Here is a 23,282-nt window from a genome sequence, read left to right as displayed (position 1 = left end):
TTAACTCACTATTTTGATAAACATACTTAGAGCTGTAGGAACTGAAGATGAAAATTTTAGCCCAGAAATCTTAAAGATAAATGTTGCATATAACTAATGTTTATAGCCTAGGAACAGTCACCAAAGGATTTATGAATATTAGATCCTATGAAAGACTTAAGTGCCAAAAACCTTGAAATCCCTGCGCCAGATACGTTTTCCTGCAGTTCATGAGACTGAAACCAGGGTCTGCCTGTATCAGCAAGGTGTGGGTCTGCATTTGCCTGAGCCCCATGGTCCTTGAGCTTTTCTGGAAGTATTACCTTTGCCTTTATGAAAAACTGAGTTTGTGTAACCTTAGAAATGAGGCCCAGGGAGAAGGATTGTCTAGTGACCCAGGTGTGTATGGTTCAGTTCCTTTTTCTTCCAAGAGGGCACTCATGGCTCAACTGCTGGCTCTCAGTGTCATTGCTGGTGTGCTTTGCACCACTTATCCGCTCTTGATGCTTTCATCTCTAGAAGATAGATTGTTACACTGGGATAGGAGACCAGAAGAGAAGCAGCGTGAGTTTGTTGCTTAGTGGGTAGGACTAGCCTGGAAAGAGATTTCAATCATCTCAGACAGAGGAAGCAATCAGAACTGATGTGCTGTATAGAAGGCAGCATCCCTCCTAAGTTTTGAAAGCAGCTGTATCTGTGTGTCATGAGGAGTGTGGTGCTGTCCATGCCTATTGGAACAAGCCTTGCAAAGGATTTAGATCTCCAGCTCCTGTTGTGTAGAACAGTCATTTGTGTCTGAGCTGGGTACCCAAATGCCAGTTCCATTAAACTGAAAACCAGAATTGCTGAAACAGACAACTCTAGAACACTGGCAGCCTTGGGAGCTTTAAGCCAAGGAGGTCACTGTTAACAGAATGTTTTCCATGTCAGGCAGCAATGGGGTACAATTTTCCAGGAATTTTTTTTTTTTATACTTAGGTGGAACTCAGACACACAAGATTTCCTTGACTCAGGTCTTAACATCTGTTAAGATGTTAACAGATGTTTCAGCATTCTGATGACATTAATGTAACTTCTTTTTACTTCTAATGTGCAAAATCAGTTCCTTGAAACACTGCACTGTACTGGCCATGATTACTGTTCTTGGTGCACACGAAGCAGGCTGGCTAACACTGTTTCTGGACAAGGCTGCTGTGGTTCTGAGCTGTGTGGACACACAGCATTACTGGTAGTTGACTGGAAGGCTCTTTAATAAATGCTTCAGCCCATTTCCTAATTAGTTTTGCAAAATAGGTTGATGTACATAACACTATATTTATACTTAAATTTTTGTACAGTATAACTAGATAATAAAAGAAGTTTGGTTCACTTTAAAGGCCAAATCTGCTGTTCACAAAGTGCCTGTGTGACAGACCCTTTTTGATCCACCCCAGTGGGTTACAATACAAATGCCTTGAATACAAGTTTTAGTCATGTTTCTATGTTAATTCAATGACAACAATTTTTGTACAAAGAGGTCCAAAGGTGACAAAGAAAACTCTATTATAAACTCTAGGCTGTTTCTTCTTTTTCTGCTTCTTGCTTCTCATAATTTTCAGGTGTTGCAGGAGCTGCTGTTTCATCAACACTTGGGTATTCATTTGTTGCATTGCTTGGTGGAACTGTGGTCACAGGAATGTTTTCTTCATTGGGTACCTGAACATAGTCTGCATTGGATTGTTTCTGAACCATTTCTCTGCAGAAAGACAGGATTAGGATTGTGATCTCACATGCTGAAATCCCATGTACACTAGAGTCTTTCAAAATAAGGAATCTTTGTATTTGCTATCTGAACAGTAACCCCGATGTTACGATGACTGTTTCAAGATTGTGTGAAAAGGTTACAACACCACTGGTGCTGAGACAGAAAGACTGACAGCATATTAGCTAGAAAGACATCTGCATTGCTGGTTTAAGTGATCCCATTATAATAAAATTAATTTTAGTATGTTTAAATGTTATGCCAGGAAAGTGGAAAGTGAAACTGAGTGCTGGTCCTGTCAGTTTGCTATCAGGAGTGATAGCAAAACTTGCTGCTTTATATGAGCTTTCTGGGAAATTCCATGTAGATCTGGGGTCCCATTGAAGTGCATGAAAAATAGAGTTCAGTCAGAAAAGAATTATGAAAAGACTGAAATCTGGAAAGGTCATATAAAATACGTGTTGTATTTCAGAAAATATGGAAATCTAGAAAAATATTTTTAGTAACAGGTATTAATTCCTTTTATCTTAGCAAAACAATAATAAACCAACTCCCAATACTGAAGCACTTTCACATGGTAAAAAATATCAGATGCTAGTGGATTAAGTCAATGCAGTAAGATTTATTAGGACCAAAGTACAAAACTAGGTGTTAATGCTGCATCAATTGAAAGCAGAAATCAGGTGCATGAGTGACTGATCACTGGTCTGGGTTAGCAGAATTCTGTATTAGGGGGTCTTAAACCTTTGCTACAGGGAAGTCACAGTTTTTGTCTGGCCTCAACTCTATGTAGTTATTTAGCATTTTACATCAATGGGCTGAATACAGTCTATATAGTGCATGAGATTATCCCTGTTCTGAAGATCTGGCAATTTAAGGGAAAAATGAGCAACCAAAGCGCAGAGAAGAAAACATCTCCAGGGCAGGATCAAAATGGACATTCTGGGCTCCATTCTCTTGTCTAAACCTTGTGTTTCCTGCAATCTGAGATGCCTGGGAGTATCCCAAGTGTGTGTCCTGTAATTTCAGATAGCACTGACCTGAGCCCACTGTGTTTAAATATCAGTAAATTTCCTGAGGTGACCCTTAGCTGCTCTTTCTTTTTTTACTTCCTCCACCTGCTTTTAACAGACCCCCATTAACTTTAAATCAAAAGAGCTGTTTTTATAACTTGCCACTTTAGTTTGTGTTTAAAAACATTTACTTCACTGTTTCAGATACTGCTAAGTGGTAGCTGCCTGTTAAAATAGGGAAGAGGGCAATGGCACCTTCTGTTAAAAGTGCAACAGGTAAAGCGTCCCCCAAAAGCAGATGTTCACTCTGGGAGTTTTCTCAAAACTTGTATTATGCATTTTACTTTAGCTCTGGATTAGCAGAAGTGCTTTACAAAAATAGTTGTCTTAAAATGAAGTAAACAGAAATTCTTACTGCATCTCATTATTTGATGACTTCCTATTTTTTGCCTTCTTGGTTAAGACCCAGACAATAATGCAGATTATAGCAGCTGCCAGAATTGCTCCAATCAGTGCTCCAGCAACAATACCACCATCTGAATCTGCAAAGAAAAAAAAAAGATTACTTGACTTTTTATAAAGTAGTAGTACAACAAAACCCCTTGGAAATTTATTGCAGGACCCTTTAGTAGAAAGAAGGGATTGGATTCAAAGAACTCTTTGCAGGAGGGTGGCCAAAGATGCTCCAGGAATGTGAGAGCTCTGTGCTTGGGTGGTCTTTGCTGCCTCCTTTCTCATTGGGTAGCTCCCTATCCCAACAAACTCCCTGTTTGTGCCTGGCTAAGGTAATCATTGGGCTGTAATACTGACAATAGGCAAAAGCCTTTACTTTTCAATCATTGCAAACACATCCTGAAATCCAGGCTGCCTTTAGTTCTGTCTTTCAGCTAGTGATCACATCGACAGTGCCCCACTCCTTGTACTACCACTTCACTGATGGTTGTAATTTCTGGGGTGAGGAGACCTCAGTGGGACTGTTGGCTGGAAGAAATTGCTCAAAACTCCTTGTCTGTCTGTTCTCAGTAAAGACTCTGCAGTCAGAACCAGGTCCAGCTCCTGCTCCTTGCAGGAAATTAAGGTGGGGATGTTAAATCAGTTTTCTAGGTCATTGTAAAGCCTGAGCAGGCCTGGATGAAAACTCCAGAGCTCTCCAAGTCCTGTTCTGTTCTTACTTGGAGAAAAAAAAAAAAAATAAATCTAAGCTTCAAATTTGTTAAAGAATTTTCCTGCAAGCTTTGTATGTCCTCCATCAAAGACGTGATTGCTTTCAGGTGTTTTACTTACGTTTTGCTGTTAGGTCAAGCTCACAGGTGCTGTTCCCCAGGAGGTTGCTGGCTATGCACCTGTAGTAGCCAGTTTCAAAGGTGGTGAGGTTGCCAATGTAAAGGATGCCAGAGTTTGGATCTGTGACAAGTGAGGAGCAGGTACACATTACTGTTTGTATTCTGTAGAGGCAAACAGTTCTCTGTAGTGGGTAACACAGAGCTTTTCAGATAATAGAAAAAATGGCTCACCAATTATTGATTTATTTTGTGTGGATTTTATATTCTTTAAAATAAAACATTTACCTTCCTTGGAAATTGCTCCAGTGGGTTCTTTGGGGGTGTATTAGAAGCCCCTACTCTGCCAACCTGGTCTGGCTGGTGTTTTACCCACATTGATACTGTGGCTGCCTGTGTAACTCCACAAATGAAAATGTAACAGGTCCAGAAAATTTCTGGGAAGGAAGGATGTGCTAGTACTTGAATGACAAATTGATTCAACTTAAATTCATTCAAAGTTTCAAAGGAAGAGAGATGTAAAGACATAGATATTAACATTTTAACAATTTAAAGACTGGACAGGACTTCAACTTTTTTAAAATATATTAAATAGAAAAAGCATCCTGTGGTTTTGACAGCTGTCAGTTGATTTGAATAAGTAAAATATGATTCTGTGCCATTGACTATTGAAAGAGGAGGATTAATTTTAATGCACCTATGTGATACACAGCATTTGAAATGCTGGAATTTCAGATCCTGGACATGGTATGTTGGTCCTGTAGTTACATACCAAGTTGTTCTGTCACAGGCTTGAGGGTGTTCTCATCGACTTTGTACCAGCGGTAGGTGGGGCGAGGCAGTCCCTCTTCACAGTTGCATAGGAGGTAGATCAGATGGCCTTTTTCAGGGGTTCCTTCTACTTTGCAGAAAGGTTTTGATGGTTTGACTGTAAAAGAGGAACAGACACATCAGGAGTGCACAGCCAGGCTGCAAACATCCACCTCAAGTTCTGGTACCATGCTGCTCTGAGCAAAGAGCTGAACCCCATCCAGGTTTCCATCCAAGAGCAGAGTCCCATTTTTGGAACTGACCAAAGCCTCTTCCATCAAAAAATTGAGTAATATTAATTATATGTACATGGCCTAGGATACAGTTTTATTATCCTCCATTTGCATATTAACTGTTACTAGGGAGGTGTTGGGACTACAACTATCAATTATTTTCATTGTAATGGGCCACTCACTATTCACCATACACCATTCTGCCACATAGCAACATCATTTCCTTTTTCTTTAGAAAAAGAAAAACATCATTTTCATTTTCTTTAGAGACATGGCAGGAGCTTTTCCACAGAGAGGGAGAGGATCAAGGCCCAGTTTTTTCAGTATGTTAACAGTTGTGAAGGAAATAAATCAGCTATAGTTCTGTTAAAAAATGTATCCATTTTTATATAATGTCCTCACTTTTCACAAAAGGGAAGATTCTGTCTTCTCTGACACCATTGTTTTTCATTTCCTACCTACAGAAATGCTTTTGTGGCTCTTTAGAGTGCTGTCAAGGGAACCACCAGCAATGAACGTAGCCCAAACCAACAACTTTTCTTAGTTTTCATGTAGAAAGTGCAATCTTTTACTCAACTGCCCCAAGATTTACTATTTATTTGGGAAATTTTAGATGAGAATTATCAGTAGTACTTTGGTTTTTCAGGAAATCAGTTTACATATATTTTTTGCTTATACCTGGAAGATAGGCAGGTGATGCCAAATTCATCTGCTTTTCATCCTTTCTGCTCTGCCTGTTCATGGTTGAACTGTTGCTTTCTTCCACACAAAACAGACTTTGTACTACTTTCATCCAACAAATACTAAGTTTCTAGAGGTTTTGGGAATTGGTATGAGTCAGAACTCTTGGGCTGTGCTGCTGTCTCTCCCTAGATTTAGGCAAGTCACTATGACCAACATTAGGTAAAATGGGTGAAGTTTTGGACTGTGCTGGGGCTGCATGTAGTGGTTTCAGTGAGAATTTGTCACTTCCAGCTAAAATGGTGTTTTATTTTAACCAAAACTAGTATCACTTTGTTTTCCAATATGAAAAATGGAGAGAAGCTGGGTAATTCTAGCCACCCTCTTACCTGTTTACCTAAAGGAACTTTTTGAGAGCACAGAGTGACTCTGAAGGCCAGTGGTGGGAGAGTGAGATTTGACTGCAGCTCAGGCAAAGGCAGCTGTGCAGTGAAGCAGGTCAGCTGTGGCTGGAAGCTAGAGGGCAGCCAGGCTCTGCCTCCAGAGCCTTGGAAACTGCAGCAGTGACTCAGGGAGCTTCCCTCTGCATCATGGGCCTTGTTTACCACAGCCTGATATTCCCTCTGGCCCTACGTATCTTGAGCTGTGAATTCAGTGTTTCATAATATGGGATGAAAAAGACAATACAGCAATAGAGAGGGGAGGCACTTACCCAGCACATTGACAATCACAGATTTTTGACTCTGTCCAGCATCACCCTGAGGGCTGAAAACTTCACAGGTGTAGGAACCAGTGTCTGAGGGCTGCATGTTGGAGATTGTTATTGATGCATTCCCTGGACTTGTTGAAGCTGTTATCCTGTTCTTAAATGCTCCATAGGAGTAAGACTGGCCTCCTGAATAATAATAGATCTGTGATAAAGAAACAATTGTTAGTTTAATAACTATCTTCTTGCTGCTTTGTTTGGTACTCAGAATATATTTGATTTCTGATTAAAGCCAAGCAATGTCACCCCCTTTCTTGCCTCCTCCCCCAAGAAAGCAGAAATGAAAACACAGTACATTAGAATACATACTTCTAAAGGTTCTTAAAAGACAAGCTTTTCAGAAGTGTTGTTTTAACTGTGTAATTGACAGTAGCTAAATCTTTGTGGATAATCCAAGCACAGACTGATGCAATTGCAAAAACAAAAGTGAGACCATTGAACATCATATGACAATTTTGTGAAAAAATGCTAAGTCATGCACATTGAATAATGGTATTAAGTGAAACACTGATAATTTGTGATAGCATTAATGAGCAGTTCAGTAGAAGATTATGACAAGGATGGACCTGTCATTGGAAAAAGTGGGTGGCTGCAGAGCTTTCCAAATATAGAATATGGCAAACAGAGGACTGAAATGAATTCACAAGACAAAGGTCTAAGCAAGCAAGGCACCTGATCTGTTGGCAGTAAATTTGAAAGCCATGAGGATGCAGTACCAGAACACAGCAGAGTCATCACACATGCAATTAGAGCAGCCATTCTGTTCTTGTTTGTGTCATCAGCTTTGGAGGCAGTGTCATGGACTATATTGGTTTTTTGAATTTATGTCAGGGAGGAAGTAAAGAATACCTGCTGGCCTCAGTGCTTGGGGGGGTTCCTATTTGGGATCAAGAAGTTCCCCTTTTACTAAATAGTAAAAAAAAATGGTTTGCCAAATGACGGGCATAGTAAGGATAAATGTTTCTAAGGAATGCAACATTTCCTCCCAAATAAAAATTGCTGATTTAACATTGACTAATTTCACTGACTTCGGTAGCATCAACTGCTCTTAGCAGCATTGTGGAGTAGAAGTGGCCTCATAAGCCCAAACTTTGCTGATGGAGAGGGGAGGCAGAATTGTGTTCCCTGCAGAGCCTGGATGGCAGTCTGAGCCTTGGGCCCCGAGTCTATTTAGGAACCGCAGGATCTCATCTGCTCTGGGGTAAATATAGTAGTTCTCAAGGAGTACCTGCCCTCTGTCCAATCTAACTCTGCTCTGAAACCAAGATCTGAAAGAACAAAGATGTGGAAAACTACAATTCATTGTTTTTCTGAGGTGTTAGTGATAGTGTTGTATGAAAGTGACACTATTTGGAGAGGCAATGTGTTCCCCCAGTATCTACATACACACACCAGGCAAGTGAACAGTTCCAGCACACTCAGTCAATTCTCTAAACTGGTGAGAGGTGTCCATATAGAATTACAGGTAGTGACCCAAACAGATCTAACTTTGTTCCTACTGGCAATATTCCAGAATCACTAGTGTAAATGTATTTACTGAAGTTAAAGTAACAGCATGTTTTTTAACGGAAATAGTGGGAAAATGCTTGTAGGAAAAATTTCACAGACTCCTATTCACAGGCCATTCTCACTTGACTAGTATCAAAATTTCTTTTGGTCAAAGTTCCCTGCCTTTTAGGGATACTGCAGATCCCTGGTGAGAAGTACAATTTGCTTTACTTTGCAGATCAGCTGATTGCATTTTGAATTAAGAATATTAATTCTTAATTCTATTTATCCTCCCTGATATGGTGTTGACTGAAGTCTTTAAGGAATGTTATCTAAAAGCCTTTATTAGCTTAAAGCAAGGTACACTCCAAAACTGTCAGAGCACAGCTGGTTTATGCAAAGATATGGCTTTGGAATGAAGGTCAGAATCCAGCATGCACAGCACCAGCAGCTCCAGGACTGCAGCTTGGCCCTCTCTCAAGAGCAATTTTGCATACTCCTCAGCCAGACTTTATCTTTCCCTGCCCCAGGATTACAAACACTGGGTACAATTGATGCAGGGCTCTGAACACCAAAGCATTCCCAAGGTGTGGAACACTGCTGGAACAGTGGGGAAGTGTAAGAGGTCCAGGGTCAGCTCGATGACAGACCTGGCTGGAAAGTGTTGAAGCTGGATACTCCTCCCAGTTTCCATTGTGTGCATGCAATACCATCATTTTTCAAACTGATTTTATGCTTTGCAAATGTCTAGAGATGGAACTCTATAGCCAAACCAGAGTCTAGATGGACACACTCTATTCCCTGGGGAAGGAGAGTGTTCAAAGTTGGGAGTTTGGTTTAAACAAATCACTCATCAAAAAAAGTTGTCTACCTGTAATCACAAAAACACACTGGCCACATTTGTCTCATTCTACATTTATCTGAGTGTGAGCAATAGTAGAATATTATTTATCACTGTTACTTGCAAGAGTCTCAAGTTACTAGAACTGTGACTTCTGACTTCAGCCTCTTCTGAGGCTGATGTCCCTGGATAGCTCTCAGTAGTGATGGGCTGGGTTCCCATCTCCTCTCCAACTGCACTGTTGGAGTAGGGCAGTGAAAGGGATTCCACCAGCTCCTTATACTAATGTGAAATTAAGCTCTACAATGGTTTAAATGAAGTAATGTGTGTCTTGCTGCAGCATGAGAGGAGTGGCAGGTCCACCATACCCTATTAAAGGCTTGGTTGTTGGAAAAAGGGGCTAAATTCTACTCAATCTACCTCAGAGTGATCTGGGATTATGTGAGAGTAAAGAGTAGCAGAAGGGGTCCACAGAATGCTCATTTAGATACAGCCCATCTTCCTGGGAATAAGACTGGCACTGTAAGTTGTAAATGCAGTCAGGGCATGCCAGTAAACACTGCAGAGGAGCAAGTGCTCCTCGGTGTATTTGACCTGGAGTCAGGGTGAGTTACGTGCTCAAGTCCTTATACAATGCACTGAAAAACTAATCCTGTGCTCTCTCTTTCTGAGTCAATGAGTGCAGAGAAAACATTTTGTGTACGCAGTTAAATCTGGGGCAGGTGTCAACACAGCAGAGACTATTTCTTCTCTTCATAGATTCAAACTGAGTCTTACTGGGTCACTTTTTGTCAGCCTTGAACATAAAGGCAGTGAAACATTCTCAGTCAATGTGTTCAGTTCCTCTGCAGGCTCCTGCCTGTTCTCTGCTCTCTCCTGTTCCATGCTTATCTCCCTGGCTCTGGAGTTCATCGCCTGAAGGAAGGTGGTAAACACCAAAAAAGGCTGAATAATGTTCTGATTAATTGCTGAGTGTATATCTTGTCCCAGAGGTATGATTGGATTGTGTACACAGGAAATTTCATTTAAGAGGAATATGTTTCAGTTAATTGGCTGTGAATTCATAGTCCATTTTAAACAATACACTCAAAATGGATACTTTAAACCCTGGTTCAAAGTGGTTTTATGCTGTTCTTGAAAAGTTGGTTTGTGGCTTTCAGAAAACTGAAACAAAAACCTTTGCAAAAGTGTTTCTCTTTTGATTTAGAAGTAAAAAAAAACCAAAAAACTTGTTTTCTGTTGAAGATATGGAAAACTTTTTGGTTTTGGGCAACTGCCAGCTAATGTTTTCTCCCACAGACACACATCATTAACTTTTCTTTCCATATTATCTAAAATGTGTGTATGGGAAAACTGTATATTTAGTCAATGGTAGACTTTTTCTGGAAACCTTTTAAATCTCATGTGATAAATATATTTTAAGTGCACCAGCTTGAATGAAAAAAAAAAAAAAAAGAAAAAAGAAAGAAATCTGCTGTGCTTCCCATCAAACAATCAGCTTTTCATGTCCTCAAGCAAATCATGAGCAGCTCTAGTGAAGTTGATGATTTACCAGAGCAGAAACAGTATTGAGGGTGCATTAATGGTTGTTGCTCCTCCTTACCAGCTAGTTAGTTCAGGCAAGTTATTATATAATGATGCCTTTTCACATTTCATGGAAGCAGCTGCCTGGGTGACTAACCAAACAACTGACAGAAAAAAAGAGTGGAAATTATCACTCCTAAAAGTGTTGTCCCTAATAACTTCGTAATCTGAGACACTAGCTCCTGCTAAACAGCAAAGTTGCCCAGAAGACATCTCTGACCTTAGGAAGGGTTGCAGTTCAGCTGGTTGTTCAACCTGTGGGCCAGGCAGTGTCTAGAGCTGCTGTCTCCAGCCATCCCAGCCTGTGCTGTGGTTACCCTTCCTGGCCACAGGCAGTTTCTCTAGAGTGATGGTGCAGAATATATTTGCCTGCAGAGGAAGCAGTCAGCAGAGCTGAGGCTGAGTTGAGGACTTTCAAAGGCTGCCAGATGTTCAGCAGAGTGTGAGGAACTCCAGGTTTTTTCTGTACAACTTCTGTAGAAAGATCTTCCTTAGGGTGTGAAGGGGGTGTGTGAACAAGCAGGCAGGAAAATAGAAGAAACTGCCTCCCTCTGCCTCTCTTCTTCTTTTGACAGTGTAAATATGTGTCTTTCAGATGGCTTTGGATGGACTCCTTCATAGTTTCCAGGTCAATACTCCTCCCATCCCCATCTCCTGGCGTCACTGCATCACAATGCTCTACATGCCTAGTACTTATGGATATCAAAGTTATGAGATGCACTTGAAGGGACATTACAAAGTGTCCTGCTTAATCTCCACAGAATCCTGACTTCCTGACAGGAGGACAGTTTCAGGACATGACCTCTGTTCCAGCACCTGTCTTTCCTCCCCCAGCCTCTTCTCCCTTTCCAGCACATGTGAAGCTCTAGGATCCTGTTGGATGATGTTTTTCTGGTGGATTCAGTGTGTGACTCACAGTCTTTGCCTGGAGAGCTGGAAAGCTCCAGCTTCCAGAGGGCCCTGTCATTGGGTTGTTTGTCATTTTCTGTTTGACATTTTCTCAAGTTACTGGAAAATGGAGGATATTAACAACTTTACTGGTTTGAGACTGTGATTGTGATCTCTTTTTTGAGGACAGACAAAATTTATAAAACAACAACAAGGGGAAAAAATGTTCATCACTTCCTTAGGCATCTTACCATCTAATGAGAGAACAAATGCCACACAGTCAGTCTTAATAAAGGCCCAAAGCTCAGATTCTGAGCTCAGCTAGCAAAGAAAGCAAATGTTCACACATGTGTTGGTTTCTTTGACACATGTCACATGACTGAGTCTGGGCCCAAATCCCTTATTTCGTCCACAGCTTCTTTTCACACATTTTTGTCAAAGCTCTGATCTGCAGAAGGTAGTAGGGATATTATAGGGATAATATCCCCATGCAAAAAGTCCAGCCCCTTACTGGATTTTTTGCATGAGGAATTGAAAATGTTAACAACTACAAGAAGTGTCTTGTCACAACAGTGCATTGGTAGAAGAAGAAAGGGAGGGAGTCAGAAGCCTTTAGAGGATTAGTCATTCAGCAGCTTTAACTGATGCAAATATATTGAAGGAGCAGCTCTTCCATGTTCTCACAGTATCATTCTTGTGGCTGAACTATTAGTGAATATTCCCATCAAGAGCAAATGTGTTTTCTTAGTGCATTTGGTGTAACTGCTCTTCAGCAGTTTTTATTAGCTGTCAGTTGGCATTAGGCTGTACCCTGTACCTCGTGGTGGGACAGGAGCCCTGCTGCAGTCAGAGTTTGGAATGGATTAGGCTGGAATGCTGAGCTGACAGCTGAGAGGAAGCTGGTTCAGCCCAGTGTCCTTGGTATCCATCACATCTCAAAATGGTTTTATATTCTAGAAAGGAGATCCAGGATGATTTTTTTTCGATGTAAATGTGTAGCCCCAAATTTGAGCTGTCCAGTCTTGCTCACATTCAGCCTGGAGGCTCCTTGTGGGTGCACACACCCTTCAGATACCCTCTGGGTAGAATATTCCTGAAGGTGCCAGTTCAGCCGCCTAGAATAGGTGGGTGGTGTGGGGAGGGGGGGAACACAACAGCTACATCCAAAATAATTTTGAGAAAAAAATGCAATAAAAAATAGGGTGAGTTAAAAATTCTGGATCATGCATCTGATTCAACTTAGTCATGTGCTGGTTTTGAGATTTCAATACAGAATATGAACACAAGTTTCACAGTAGCACAAATCTAGTAGAAGCTATTTAGCTCTGTTTCCCCCTTAAGATGATGGGGGTTGTTTTCTTACCTTGTATCTCCAGCTACATCTTCCCCGTGCATCTGTCACATACACCGTCTTTTGACAAAGACTGACTGACTTTTCATCCATACTCAGAATACCATGACACGGGGAATGCTGTATTTGAGTAAAAATGTGCTGATCTGAGAGTTAAATGAGACTTTAAATGTTCCCCCAAAACCAAAGAGCCATTTCTCACACAGCTCCCCACCTACCATCCGTGCTGATCACGAGGGCAGGGTGCCTCGTGTTCGGTGTTTTGTGCAGAAAGTACCTCAGGCCTTGTCAACCACAAGATGAAACAGAAGTTTATTCCTAAATTCTACCTAAGATTAGGCAAACTAAGATTAAAGTCTAATGTTTGCTCCAAACACCCCAGTTATAACCTGATTATTTTCTTCTTGTCTGCACTTCCCTTTGTGATAACCACAGGCAGTCCCCCATAGTCCCACTGACATCCAGGGTCACTCCAATGGCAGTGACACTCCAGCAGCTCCATTCCTCTGCTCTGGAGATGTTCCCTCTGCTCCCCAGGAAGCTGTTCCTTACAGTGCCTGCTCAGGCATCTAAGTGCTAGATACAACTCAGTTTTTAAAAATCAGCTCTAGGCAAAAAGAAATGCTTATGGATGAGGGAGGCCCTTTGCAGGAAGTGTTCCTGCCTCAGGAGATGCTTCACACAGGCTCACCTTTCTCATGGGCTGGGATGGACTGCTCTGCTCCCAAGCTGCTGTCCCCTGCAGCACTGACAGCCTCTGCAGCACAGGATCTCAGGTGTCTGAAAGTGTGTGAAGGCGTCCCCTGAACAGCTCAGACTACGTGGAGGTGAATTTGTTCTTTCAGAAGTTTTCATGGAAACCCCCCGCAGGCTGGCTGGCCTGTGGTTCTCCCCTGGGGTAGCCCAGTGGCCATGGCTGTGCCTTGCTTTGTGCTGGGCAGCAGAGTTGTGCTGCTATGGGACTACTGATAATCTGAAGGTGGGGTGTCAGGGTGGAAGGAACTGACACATCTGTGCTCGGGTCACTCTTCTTGCCCCTTTCCTTCTTTGGGTTTTCCCTCCTTGTCCCTTGCTGCTGACCAGTGTGCCACAAGTTTGTATTTTTTGGAGAAGATTCTAATAGGAAATCTATCAATAATTCTGTTTTGCCTAAAAGTAACAGGCATCCATGACCTTTACTCATATAGTGATTTTAAAATTTCAGTCAAGAATCGTGCCCTGGGCACATGTTGGTTAGCCAGGTAGTGTCCCTGATCATTTCACTGACTGACTGTGGGTGGCCTGGGCTGAGGCTCAAGGTGTGGCCAGCTTAGGTTCAGGAGTTGGATTTAGCTTTGCAAGGCTGCAGCCTCGCCTGTGAAGAGTCAACAGAGGCTTCAGCTTTCAAACATTTACTTAGGTGCTTTACACTGGGGCCAGCCAAGTGACTCAGACACGAAGTGAAGCACAGATGTAGGTCTTAGCAGGAGCTGAGCTTTACCTTGTGAACCAGGCCAGGCTGTGATGTACCCTGGGTGAGCAGAGTAGTGTTAGCCTCAGTTTGTCGAGATGTAAAATAGAGATCACTCAGTGCTGGAAAGTTCTCAAGATCCTTGGCAGGGAGTTATTATTTAAAACTCAAATTCAGCATTAAAGGGCATGTTGCTAAGGGCTAAATGGCAAAAATAAAAAGTTAAAAATATGTATGGCATCCTATTTTCCATGATTTTATACTTATATTATTAAGTTCAAGTGAGGGGAATTACTTCTACTAGAGAAACTTCTCAGGAAAAGGGCAGAGAGTTAGGCTCAATTAGAAAAAAACTTTATATTCACCCACTAAAGCTGTGCTGTCTTCAAAAGAGTGCTGTGAACACCTGGCTCTGTTTCTTGCCCCTTTTCACTGTGCAGCCTGTGAGCAGCCTGGCTGTGGTGTCACTGCCTTGCTTGGAGCTGTGAGCACCTGGGGCAGCCCTGGGCAGGGGGCAAGGCAGCACAGGGCAGCAAAACACCCCAGCAAGAGCAAAAGACAAAACCAGCCTCACCAGGGCTGTGCTGGGGTCTGCATCGGCAGCAGGGCTGCAAAGTAATGCAAAGCACAGCCTGCCCTTGAGGCAAGGTAAAACGTGCTGCTGAGTACTTAGGGACATTAAATTAACACTGGCACTAGTCCTGCTCCTGGCCTTACTGATTGCACTCCAGCCAGGACTGCACCTGAGCTTATGGATCTCAAAACACTGCAAAATCTGGACTCTAAGTGACAGTGTAAAGTAAAGGGGTACCTATGGCCTCTGCTTTTTATATTTTATGTCCTAAAATATTGTAATTTAACCCTCCCATTCATTAATGCTTAAAGGCAAAAGCTTCTTAATGGTATAAATTTGCCTTAATTATATATAACGTTTATAAATGTATATAATGTTTACAGCTTGCTCTGTTATTTGTTGCCACTGTAGAGAGAAAGGGCCATGTTCTCAGTTGTTTAAATAAACAGTATTTATTAAAATCAATATTTTTTTTCCACACATATTTGTTATAGAGAATATCGCCTCTGCTTAATTTTATTATTTTGAGTACAATGCCCATGTGAATAACATGGTCATCAAGACGTCTAGCATTTGGTAAGATTTGGTCAGGAATATTTTAAAATTTAGTAGTTGGAAGAAGATGTATTTTCTGTAATTTTTTACAGAAATTGTAAGTCTCCTGTCTTCAAAATATTTGGCAGACTTTTCCAATATTCAAAAATGGAATTTGAAAATGTTATCCAATTAGTTGCTGAAAAAAAGGGCAAATTTTTAGTAAAGCCAGAATTGTCAACAAATTTTTTAGGGCAAATATATGCTATTTACAAGGAAGTGTTTGGTACTTTGTTATGGATATGTTAGAAGAATCTAAATATCTCATAAAATTACATAACTTTATTCCAGTTAAAATCCAAACTATTCTTCTGGTATTCAGTAAGATATGGTGCCAGTCTTTCCAATATAGTTGGGTTTGTCACCATACCAGCATATTAAATATATTTTTGAATTGCATATTAGTATTGTTTTACCTAAACAATGAAAGCCAAAGCTGGCAACCTCCTCCATTTTCATGCACATGTTTTCTACTTGGAACAAAATGTGAAACTTAATTCAGCAATGTGCCAAGCCACCAGGGCAGAGCCAGGTTTGGAGAGAGATTGTCTTTTTGTTTAAACTTGTGAGAGGAAAACATGCAGGCTTTCAGGCTCCCAGTCCTTTCTGAAATTCAGAAGAGTCATCAGCCTGAAATAGAAATACCAGCCTCATTCAGAGGGAGGGTGAAAATCCAACTTTATGTTCAGCTATGTTGTGTGTTTTCTTAAACCATATTTTCCACAAGCAGTCACAAGCCTTTCTTCCCAGTGTTTGCACTAACACCATTAATTTTATTGTGAATAGGTTCAAAATGGTAAGGAATTGCCAGGTGGTGGTAAAAGAATACAGGGTCCAGTAATACAAGACTGAGTGGGTTGCTGAAAGCATTTTGCAAAGAGCAGTGCCCCAGTCCGGCAGGGACAGCAGCAGGATCCAGGGAGCAAAGGGAAGGAACCCTCTGAGCCTCGCTGAGCCTGCCAGCCAGGAGAGCTGGAGCTGCAGGGAGAGGAGATTGTGCCTTGGTGCGCAAGGAGAAGGGGACTAGCACTAACCCATGGCCTTTCCAGACTGAGCTGACTTTATGTAATGAAAAAGCAAATCACCCATCACAAGCGCAGCCATTACAAATGTGTGAATTTGCCGTGAAATTACTTTCAGACGGGGGAATCCTGCTGCAATTTTTCCCAGCAGTGTTTCTCACGGACTGATAGGCACAGCTTTCCCACTGCCTGCAGTGAGAGCTGCAGAAGCCAGGAGGGAGCACTGGAGGGATTGATCCATGAGGTTTCCCTGACATCTGGTATCTTGCATTGGTTAGGTCTTGTTGAGTGTATTCTGAACCACAGGTCCACAGTATTTTATGATTGTAATTTTCAGGGGGTATTTTTCTCATCATTAGCCACAGTTTACAAATGGTTTTCCCCTCCTGGATCTCTTGAAACTGTGTAACTCTCCCTCTAAAATGCTTATAACTGCAATCTGCTCATTTCTCTTGATTGTGATCAGAAAAATGTATGGCATTTAGTGTGTTGCAATATGGAAAATTTGATACAGGTAGAACAGAAAGACTCTAACCAAACCTGAAGAAGATGAGCTTGATCGTATGTCAGTGCTGTACTTCCCACCTGAACAAGCAATTATAATTTAAGATGTAACATACTGGACCAAAATTATAATATATTGTACTATGTACAACTTGGGAAACCTGTAGCTACCACCCTTTCAGGAATACGTCTTCATTTAATAAACTAGTGTTAACTTGAGGAAAGCAAACAATGAGTAACAGCTATTCAGCTACACAATCAGGCAAGGTGTGCCTAATCAGGCATTCAGCTAGAGTCAGAATTTGGGATGGGCCAGAGTTTGTACTTAGCACTGATACAGACTTTGTCCGTGGCTGTGATATACTGCAGGTGAGTGAGCAGTTCTGTCTTAGGTTAAATTGCCATTTCTTACATTTTGGCTATTGCTGTTCAATGCCAAATATATTACAACCTGCACTTTCTGCAAATTACAGGATAATTCTGCTGTAATTGATAAACCAAATGGAAGGTACAACTGTATCAGCAATGGCAAGCCTCCTAGTGAAATATTATTAGGAATTAATAATGAACAGGACAAAAATATCAAAAATATCCCGAGTGTGGACTGTGACACTCCTCTAAGTCAAATCTCTTTACATCAACTCTCAGCTGCAACACCAGGCAGGAGGATTGAACTTCCACAAAAAAAATGTTGTCAACAGGATAAAAACAAAGGGAAATTATTGTCCCACAAGCACAAGCCTGACACCAGGGCATGGAAAAGGAATCCCAGTCATCTTCAAGGATTCAGCAACACTTCTAATTAGGATTTCTTCTTACAAAGGAAAGTGTTGCTGACTGCTCACCACCTGTCAGGACTGAGCTGGTGGGAGCTCATACCCTGTGTGTTATGCTGGGAATGACATTCATGGGTTCATTTCCCCAGCAAGACATAAGATGAACAGATAGTTCTTGAGGTTTGGGCAGTAGTGTGAGTACACACAGGCAGCTATAGATCCCATCCTGACCCCTTCCAGGCAGACCAGGCTGCTCTGCAAGGTCTTGACAGCCCCACGAGAGGCCCAGGCTGTGGTTGGACCAAGTCACTGCTGGTGTTGGTGTTCTTCCCCATCCCATCCATGCTGACACTCCAGCCTACACCACGGTCTCATTATCCCCCAGAGTGTGACATTGTTTGGCTGTGCAGCCTTTTGGGGTCTCGGGAAGGGCAGGGACCATTTGCCCTTGACCTGTGATTGTTCTGTTTCCACAGGGACAGCCATGGGATGCTGGGAAATACCAATGCAAGTTTGCTGTGGCAAATTTCCTGCTATGAGAACTTTCTGCAGAGTGCTGCCAACACTTGCTGCTCACTTTGTGCTCACAGCCCACCATCATGCACAGCTCCTCTTTCTGAGCTGCCAAAAGGCAACTGCAGTGCCTGAGTCAAGGAGCTCTCATTTGACCCTTAAATGGGGAACAACAATTGTCATAGGCAAGGGCGTCTCACCAGGAAAGCAGCTTTCACAATGGCAGGAAATATCTGCCAGACAAGAGAAAAGGGAGCTGGTCCAGAGCTGCAGCACTTGTGTGATTTTTGGACACCTGGTCTTTGCTTCACACTTCCTGTGTGACTCGGAGCAAGTTGTTTGAGCATCTGAATCACTTTTGTACTTTCTCATCAGTTTGTGAAGGCATTCAGGCATGTCAGTGGGAACTAGGAGCCTAGACAGTTTGTTCATCTGCCCCTAAATTTCACTGCACCCCAGTCCTTAATCTCTAGGGTAGGAACCCCAACATTACCTGGTCTGCAGTAAGGATAACCCCATCAAATATAACAAGACTCTTTGAGGACTTAAGGATATTTCTAATGTAATTTCATAGTAATAATAAATAAATGTCTTACGGTGTGCAGCTGGCTCTCTTTGGCACTGTAAAAACTCCACTGAATAAAGAAATTCTCCAGGGGTCCAGAACTGGTGTATGTGCAGAGCAGAGTTGCATTTCCACCTGTTGTGACATTCACTGTCTTCTCAGGGACCGTCACCACGACCCCGCTGGTGTGGCCTGTGGGCAGTGAGTGTGGAGAGCAGAGATCAGCTGGGGCTGCCCTGGGAGCCATGCAGGATTATTACACTCTGTGTTATTGAACAAACTGTAGGATGTATCTGGCTCTTCTCCTTTTCAGTGCAGTTTCCCTTGGGCTTTGTGTGGAAATTTCAGAGAAAACAAGCTGGGACTGGGTAAAAGCTAGCAAGCAAATAAATCCCCCAGAATACTCATACCCTTAAAACAAATAATATTCTTAAAAAGCAGAGTTCCTAAACCCATACTTGTTCTCATTGGCTGATAGTTATCTTCTCACTAAGAGTCTGTGGTTAAACTGAACCTTTCTTCTGCACTCACAGTGCTCTCCTGTGCTTGCAGTCTCATTCACAGCTGTCTACCCCTCTCTTACACCTTTCTTATCCTTTTTGGTTTTTTTGCAATTATGTCATTAGATATCCGGTCTCCTTCACTGTGGAGCATTATCACTTACAGTGTTTTCACTTCCTACACCCTTATGTTCTGACTGGGACCCAGAGGCACTGTTGGATCCCTCAGGCTGGAGTCCAGCAGCTTTTCTCTGCTTTTCTTTGCTAATTACTTTGCTTTTCTTTAGGTTTCTAAGTGTTTACCTCCAGAAGCTGTTTTTTCCCCCCAATGCTATTACACTGGAAAAATCAAACTAATCTTTTTGGAAGTGCTTTTACCGTGTGGGTTATAGGGAGTTCTTTGATAACTCGATCAGCCCTTTCTGTTGTGCTCAGAGCAGAAAGGGAGCAAACACAACTGGTGAGCCCTTCCCCACAGTGCTCTGATCAGTCTTGGCTACACAATCACAGTAGTGAAAGGAATCAAGCACCCCCTCACAGTATTTATTTGTTTCTATCCTCTGTGAATTACTAGCCATGATGACACATGACAGCAAAGATAGAGCTGTCAGAAAAATAAATCTGAATTTCAGGGTTTTGGTAGGTCACTGAGTCCAGTTTGAAAGCTAATATCTAAAGATTCAGACTGAGAATGTATTTATTTTGAATGGGATGGAAAACATTAAACATTTTGGAGCTTTCTATGCAAAACAGGCAAGGTGAGAATTTAATGTTATAATAATTTTCTTGTGGGTTTATTGCATATATTAATGATTGAGACAAACATGTATAATATTTTTCTCTATGCAGGATCTGTGCATCTTATGTTGGGGTGCTGCTTTTGAGAGTTTAAGCAGAATCTGCAGTAATACTAAAGAGTATTTTCCTGAAATTAACAGTCCTGTGTGAGAAAACATTGTTTTTAAAAATAAGCAATCTATTTTGTCTTTTTTAACTATGTAAATATAGCAAATTTATGAGTTAATACAGTATGCAAACCTATCTGAACTGTTTTCCTTGTTTGATGGCTTCAACAGTAAAAGCTCACTGCAAGGAAGAAGGGAATAATATAGTTTCTGTGTTAGTGGTAGCTAGGATCAAAATTAATGGGTTTAAACTACCAGAGGATTTATATTATGTGTGAAGACATACAATATATTGTCACAGGAATGGCTGGAGACTGACCTAAATGTGTCAAAGCTGCCTTGGGGAAAGAGAGCATCCCAGGACTGGCTGCCAGTTCTGCTTGTCTTGTGAGTTCACAGCAGCTTAATCCTTACTGAGATCTAATAGAAAAGCTGTGCCATATTATTTTAGGTATCTCAGTTCACTGTTCTCAGCTTTAGGAATTAGTGTTGGCCAGAGGATGATTGTTTCCTGCCACAGTTTACATGTATTTATTTTCTGCTCTTTGCAGAATTAAAAGTACTCTCTTTCAACACAATCTTACTCTATTAAAACATCAATTTTCCAGTCATCTACTCCACATATTTACTTTCTCATTTTCTGGTTTTCGAGTCAGGAGTGCCACAGAATCTGACTGTTAAAAGCTTTTTAAGAAGAAATTAATTTAAGCAAAAAATTACTCCACAAAGCATTCTAGATTCCATAAAACTATATTTTGAAGAAATACATTTAATTGAAATAATCTTCACTCAAGTAAAAAGGCTGTTTAAACCAATGCTAATTGCAACATGGATCTTTTGACTGGCAGCAGAGTGAACTGGCCCCACAGAGCCTCTTTCCTCACCATGAATGTTAATGGCAGTTCCACTTTGCATTTATGGCTTCCAATCCCTAATCCCATTTCCTACATACAGGCCTTCTGGTTTAAATTTTTAAAAAGTGCAGAAACAAGAAATAACTCAGTGAAAAGAGCTAGAGTGAACAGGACCATAACTTGTTAAAAATGGCTGATCCGTGTCTTTACTCAATATTATAGTGAGACTGTTTCCTTCCCACAGAGAAAGTCATTGCAGTTAATTAGGAATCTCCCACTTTCACTGAAGTCCTTTGCAGTTTTTAACACTCATTAAATAAATTGAGTTTGCTGATCTTCTCTGAGCCACAACAGAAACCCCAAGTCAGCAGTGCCCACCAATATGGGCACACTGCTAGTCTTAAATCCAGAACTTGCAAATTAGAGGACATTGCTTTGAAAAGTATAGATGGTACCAATTCTGAACACTTTTCACATCTAAGGTAAAAATCTGTTGGGTTTATATGTGTGTGAGAGTTAGGACACTGAAACTCCAGGAGCAGCTACTTAAAATATTTCTATGGCACCCAAATAAGATAATTCCATCTGGAACTGAAGATGTGGAAACTAGCTTTCATTTTCTGTAGTGGATACAGGGGCTGTTTATCTCCATGGAGCATTAAAATGACTGCTTCTGTATATATTAAAAGTAAAGCTTAGCACAATGAAATGCCCTTGAAATATGAAAAATACATAGTTTTTACTATACCATAAAATTCCTGGATTCCACAAAGCATTATGTCCTCATTTAATTAAAAGATTCTTCGCATACTTCAAGTTAAGTATCACCTCCAAATTTTTTTGGTGTTTGGGGGACTGAGACATCATTTTCCAGCCCTATTATCAAGGGGAGACAAAAGCCAAATATGGAAAAACCTGACCTTGAAACACATGAAAGACCTGAACGAGCTCTTTGCCTCTTCCTGACATCAGAGCAAAGCATTAACCTAGCAAAGCCAAAATTCTGTTCTTGAGCAAAAAGCTCTTACCAGGCAGGGGTCAGTTTGTGGATTTCCAGAGGATGGTCTGGCAGTGTAGCCATGATTTTTATTCCATCCTGAAATAATTCATCTCTACAGCTCTCCCAGTTTGCTAGCCAGGCTCACCTGCTCTCTTACTCCCACAGGCTCCTTTGTGCCAGCACTATCTCCATCAGTTTGTTATTCTTACCTGCAAGGACGGCTAGAATTGGAAATATCTTCAGCATTGTTGCACACATCTTGATGCTGGGAGAGAAAAGAGACCAGATGCTGCTTCTGGCTTCGACTGAAACTGAGCTGGTTTATTTTTTGAAGTTGGTTTTTTGTTTTCCTTATCAGCTGTGTATCAACACGTCATGAGCTGTTTCATTCTCCTTTATCACATGTGTGCCTTTCTCCGACTAGTGGTGTGATTGCTCACTTGAAACCATTTTGTGGGGTTTGAGCAACCAAGGGTTTTGTTAATAATAAACCTTTGAATCAGAGAAGACCAAATTCTCCCACTTTTGCCAGGCCCTGCAGTATTTGCTTACCCAAGTACTTCCACTGAGTACAAGAAAAGTATTTGTGGAGCTATTTAGTAGTCAATCTGATTACTAGTGTTGGGGTCAGGCCTAATATGAATAATCTTTATTTCCTGTTAATTCTGCAATTTCCTTTTAAAAACAGGCATGTGTAGATAATACATTGTCAGTACATTTTCAATTCAAAGCATGTATCTTATACATTTTGTTCAGCTTCCTGCAGGAGCCAGATTTGTTTTTAGTGCTCCATGGTGCTTGACTGAGGCTGATTCAGAGCCCTGAGTTGCAATGGGAGGATCTGCTCTGCACACAGCCACGGGGAGTGAGTGTCTGAAGACAGAGCAGAGAGCAGCATTGCCTTGTACATGTGCACCTGCACCTGGGACCAAGGCAGGTGACATGGCCAGGGACTTTTTCTATGCTTGTTGAAAGCATGAGACTGATTCATGCCTGATGATCCCATGGGAAGCCCTTTTGGAAGGTGGGGTTCAGCATCTGGCCATGCGAGGTTGGAGGGGAAAGGTATAACCAGGCTCTCCCTTGTCTCTCATGTCACATGGTGGCAGATTCTTCAGCAAAGAAGTCAGATTGCTGGTTGCATCAGTTACTGCTGGGATCAGGTTTATGAACGATTTTATTCTGCCAGATATTTCTGTGCATGGCAGATGCCTGAATAATCTCTGGGCAGATGGCAGGGTTTGCTGATAGTTTTATATGAGCCATCTCCAAAAGTTTTGGAGATGTCTTCTCCTTGGTTCTGACTGTCAGCACTTCACACAGATTCCAACAGAGTGGGCAGTGCCTGTCTTTAAACTAGAGGATAGGCA

The 23,282-nt window shown here is 41.5% G+C and overlaps 1 protein-coding gene across 1 annotated transcript; it reads right to left on the bottom strand.

Moving 5' to 3' along the window:
- Positions 1–1,530: 1,530 nt before the first annotated feature.
- On the bottom strand, positions 1,531–22,222 carry VSIG1 (V-set and immunoglobulin domain containing 1). Its single transcript, XM_041485251.1, has 8 exons — positions 22,122–22,222; positions 18,685–18,845; positions 12,668–12,775; positions 6,450–6,648; positions 4,786–4,941; positions 4,018–4,137; positions 3,149–3,275; positions 1,531–1,714 (listed from the first exon to the last, which is right to left on the bottom strand). The coding sequence occupies exons 1-8, from the start codon at positions 22,168–22,170 to the stop codon at positions 1,531–1,533; spliced, it is 1,104 nt and encodes a 367-aa protein (XP_041341185.1). The 5' UTR covers positions 22,171–22,222.
- Between the last annotated feature and the right edge of the window lie 1,060 nt (positions 22,223–23,282).

This window comes from Pyrgilauda ruficollis, unplaced genomic scaffold (assembly GCF_017590135.1).
Source record: "Pyrgilauda ruficollis isolate IOZ18807 unplaced genomic scaffold, ASM1759013v1 scaffold7, whole genome shotgun sequence".
Lineage (NCBI taxonomy): Eukaryota > Metazoa > Chordata > Aves > Passeriformes > Passeridae > Pyrgilauda > Pyrgilauda ruficollis.
The sequence above is the reverse complement of the archived record's forward strand: the minus strand, read 5'-3'. Positions and strand labels throughout refer to the sequence as shown.